Source organism: Diadema setosum, chromosome 7 (genome assembly GCF_964275005.1).
Source record: "Diadema setosum chromosome 7, eeDiaSeto1, whole genome shotgun sequence".
NCBI classification, from domain to species: domain Eukaryota; kingdom Metazoa; phylum Echinodermata; class Echinoidea; order Diadematoida; family Diadematidae; genus Diadema; species Diadema setosum.
The window spans coordinates 11,749,779-11,753,647 of NC_092691.1; the positions used below are offsets into that span (position 1 = coordinate 11,749,779).

At 45.8% G+C, this 3,869-nt stretch overlaps 1 protein-coding gene across 1 annotated transcript; it reads right to left on the reverse strand.

Annotated features, from left to right (window-relative positions):
• Window positions 1-915: 915 nt before the first annotated feature.
• Window positions 916-3,361, reverse strand: LOC140231052 (G-protein coupled receptor Mth2-like). The gene is made up of 3 exons (XM_072311206.1): window positions 3,038-3,361; window positions 1,892-2,581; window positions 916-1,239 (listed from the first exon to the last, which is right to left on the reverse strand). The coding sequence occupies exons 1-3, from the start codon at window positions 3,359-3,361 to the stop codon at window positions 916-918; spliced, it is 1,338 nt and encodes a 445-aa protein (XP_072167307.1).
• Between the last annotated feature and the right edge of the window lie 508 nt (window positions 3,362-3,869).

Here is a 3,869-nt window from a genome sequence, read left to right on the forward strand (position 1 = left end):
TTGTTCAATAACAATTCACTTCAAAATGTACTGATACCTTAAACAAGTGGGACTGTTTCAATGTCGATAAAACACGCAAAAAGCCTGCATCAAATTGCTCCATTTACAACATCAAAATGCAAAAAGTTCTCTACCGTGGGAGGAGCTGGGGGAGGGGGGAGGACAACAAGATTTCCACACCCTCGCCCCCCCCCCCTTGCTCGCTCCCTCGCATACTAACACCCCCCCCCCCCCCCAAGATGAAATCCTAGGTACGCCGGTGCCCTTTCCCCGCTTGGTTTCCCTCAAAAAACAGCAAAAGTCTAGGGATTGAGAGCTTCCCTATATTACAAATGTCTGTCCCAAAAATCTCGTTTCATTTAGTGTCAAAACGCACCCCCCTTGAAAAAAAGCTGGTGACACCCCTGATTATTGCACGTCATGATAATGTTATGACGTGTCTGAAGCCTTTTCTCTCGTCTACAAATACGTTATAATTACACAGTCCGACCTCTTGTTATCCAGCCATGTCTGGACCGGTGCCGGTCTGGCCTATAAGCGATTGGGCCGGATACGGGAAGAGGTTATATGAGTACAAGTAGGCCGCAGACCCAGTGGTAGCTAACAGTCAACCTATAAGTCGCAACACAGTCAGCTAAGTCGCACAGTAGTGTAATTCATGCTAGCCTACTTAAAATCATAGTCATGGGATTGAAACATTTTACTGCAGGATTCAATAACGTTTCTGTAGGGAATATCATAGGTTAATGGCGTGAATTTTGTAGGAATTTTAATTGTGTTTGAAATCACTTTTTCCCTCACTGCTTGGAGGCGTCTGGATTATAGAGAAGTCTGGGTAGGAGAGGGTCGGCCGGATAAGGGAAGTCGGATGTATCAACACCAACTTCAATACACCTGCTAAGCGTTTCACTGATCTCATTTGCAGTCTTTCAACTCAATCTCAACGCTTGAGACTGCTACTTTGTAATTGTCCGGCCTCTGGCTACCATTCCCGTGTCCACGTGAACCACCGATCAGCTGGGTATGTGGAGCAGACGACAACCGAAAGCTGAGTGGGGTTAATGTCTTCCTCCAGAGGCGCAGAACTCGGCGATTACAGCACAGTACCATGGGAAGGGCGAAGGGCACGAGTTGGCCCAGGAGTTGCGTGGCAATGGCGGTACCCACACTGGGGACCGCCAAAAACCAGAAGTAGAAGATCCAAGATGGAACCCAAAACACGCCAAATACAGCCGTCATCTGCAATGAGTGGCAAGTTAATTGACAGGCTTATTATCATGGTCTATACGTTGACTTCATATTTCAAATATTTGGACAACATGCAAGACACTCACAATTTTGGCACACGACGTATAATTAATGCACATTTTGTAAACACAAGCTAATAGAAACGTAACATAAGAAGTGGGACAATCAAACGAAAGCTTGTACCATCATAGCTGCTTTTACCCGACTTATTGTAAGTGTGTGTGTGTGTGTGTGTGTGTATGTGTGTGCGTGTGTTTGCGCGCTACATTCTCAACGGAGCCATTGACCCCAGCACGGTTTCCCCACGGAGGCCTCTACAAACTATAGTAGTGTATTCCTAATTTATTGACCAATGTGATCTTTCAGTGCCTATCTATACCATACTTATACTAAAGCTTGCCAACATGCCGTTATCATAGGAATTATGAAATCATTATAGCCCAAACAGCTCTGGGTAATACAGAACACCGACAATTTTTTTTTTCTTAATTTATCGGGCATATGTCTGACCGTACTCATACTTCAAAACTTTTAATTTGCCATAAGGAATCAATTTGCCTTGATAAAAACGAGTGGATGGAGCAGGAATGGATACTGAGTAGGTGAGTAGGTATAGGACCTGGATGGATGTTTGTGGCCTTACCTTCAGCGTTAACTGCCACCGTTGTGCGCCATCTTTGGCTGAATTGCGACCCTCGTGGAGTTTCTCCGAGTTCTTCCGCGCCTTGCTGAGCCTGTAGACAACCAACACGAAGAGACAACAATCCACCGCAAAGGGAGTAAACGTCTGAACGGAAATCATGATAGCTGGCCAACCTTGATTGATCCAGCAGAACTCTGCGGTATTGTACACTGGTAAACCGCTGACGTGCATGATGAGGGACAGCATGGATAAGATGAGAGGGACGCCCCATCCAAACAGCGACAGAATGATGAAGAAACGTTCTCCAATGCCTTCGTCCATGCGGTGGATGCCACTCCTTCCGAGGTACCAGGCGAGGTAAATGGCTACAGAGGTCCACCAATAGTTAGGGGTGATCACTACGTAGTACAGCATCGTTGCAATGAAGATACAGAGTGGAACGTTACTGGTTTGTAACGGAATGTATCCGGCCGCTACGACTTGGTTCACTGCCACTGTGAAGACGAGGCTCAGGACGTTCTTGCCGTGTGTATTCCGTAGCTCGGGAAAGAGAAGGTATGTTACAATACAGAAAATCGAAGCCACCAACGATACCCCGTTCAAGATTCGCAAGAATAGCTGCAGTTGTACTGGTAGTAGGGACCAAGTAAGATCTCCGGGCAAGAGAAGGGTCGGTGTGCCGCCCGTCAACTGCGTTTGATTACATTCCCAATCAACGGACAGGGTACTGATTTCAGGCAATGTCAGAGGAGTATCATCCACGTGCAATGCTTGTGTGAAACTCGGGGTTGTGCTACTATATCCCTTGAAGTATAACTGACATTGTTGACTCCAATGAAAAAGTAACCATGTGTCTTCCAGAATGAAGCAGTCAGCAGATGTATCAGGAGCAGGACTTGAGCAATAGATACTATATAGGACAGATCCGCTTTTGCGTAATTTTAGGCGCAAGGCCTGTTGGTCACTTTTAGGTTCACAAAACAGTTTGTTAAATTCGCAGTTGGTTTCAAGGTATTCTATGTAAACCACTGGCTCACTCCTCTTTCTACATTGCTCCTCCACAGCGGAATCGTTACCAGTATTTTGAAGTGACGTCGAAAAGAATGAATAGAGAATAGCGTCGTTACCAGAGGTAAATGTGTGTACTTCATTCGAGAGGCAAGCAGGGATTGCTGTCACACTGCCAAGAATACCCGAGAAAGACACCGTTAGATTTGTATCAGAAGTGGAATCAGGGGTGTTCAATGGCTCGATTTCCCGAATATCGACTGCGATCTCGCTTCCCAAAGCAATCTTAGCTTGGTCAAGGAACTCGGTGGAGATGACGGATGAGTTACCCAACCAAATCAGTACTTCAGCAACCCCAGTGACCCGTTGCTGCTGCTCTGCGTTGCTGCCACCCACCAAGGCGTGGAGATAGCAAACACCAGAGATCACTCTCAAAATATTCTTGTATCTTGCTGGAAACATCTTTAGCAGCTTTTAGATGTTCACTGTCATCATTAAAGGAGACTGTAGAGAACCAAAAATGTCGTATCAGCAATCACAAAGGACTTGCCATTGAGATAGTCTGAACAGCACCACACCTCTGCTAGCGTCCAAACTACTCCATGCACCTCAGATGCCTGATGGACTGGCGCCTACACACTCCGGAGACTGGTCTCTCACGATGGCCATCTCATCGACTGACGATACACCGGCAATAACGCTAACTACCAATGGGAAATCTGTTTAACCAAAGGAAAGTGATATTTGATCACTTTCAAAGTGTCACAGCAAAACGGGTGCATGAATTCCACTAACAAAATGCCATACTCTTAAAACTGGAAGATATGAACGCTCTCATGTGTGGCACCGAATATCAAATTCAGTGCAGTTGATTAAAAATCAAGTCATCCGTAGAACATCATTCATTCCGCGTCTGGACCCCCCGTCAATGATGATTGGTTTCTGAATAATTAAAAGCCAGTGCTTCCAT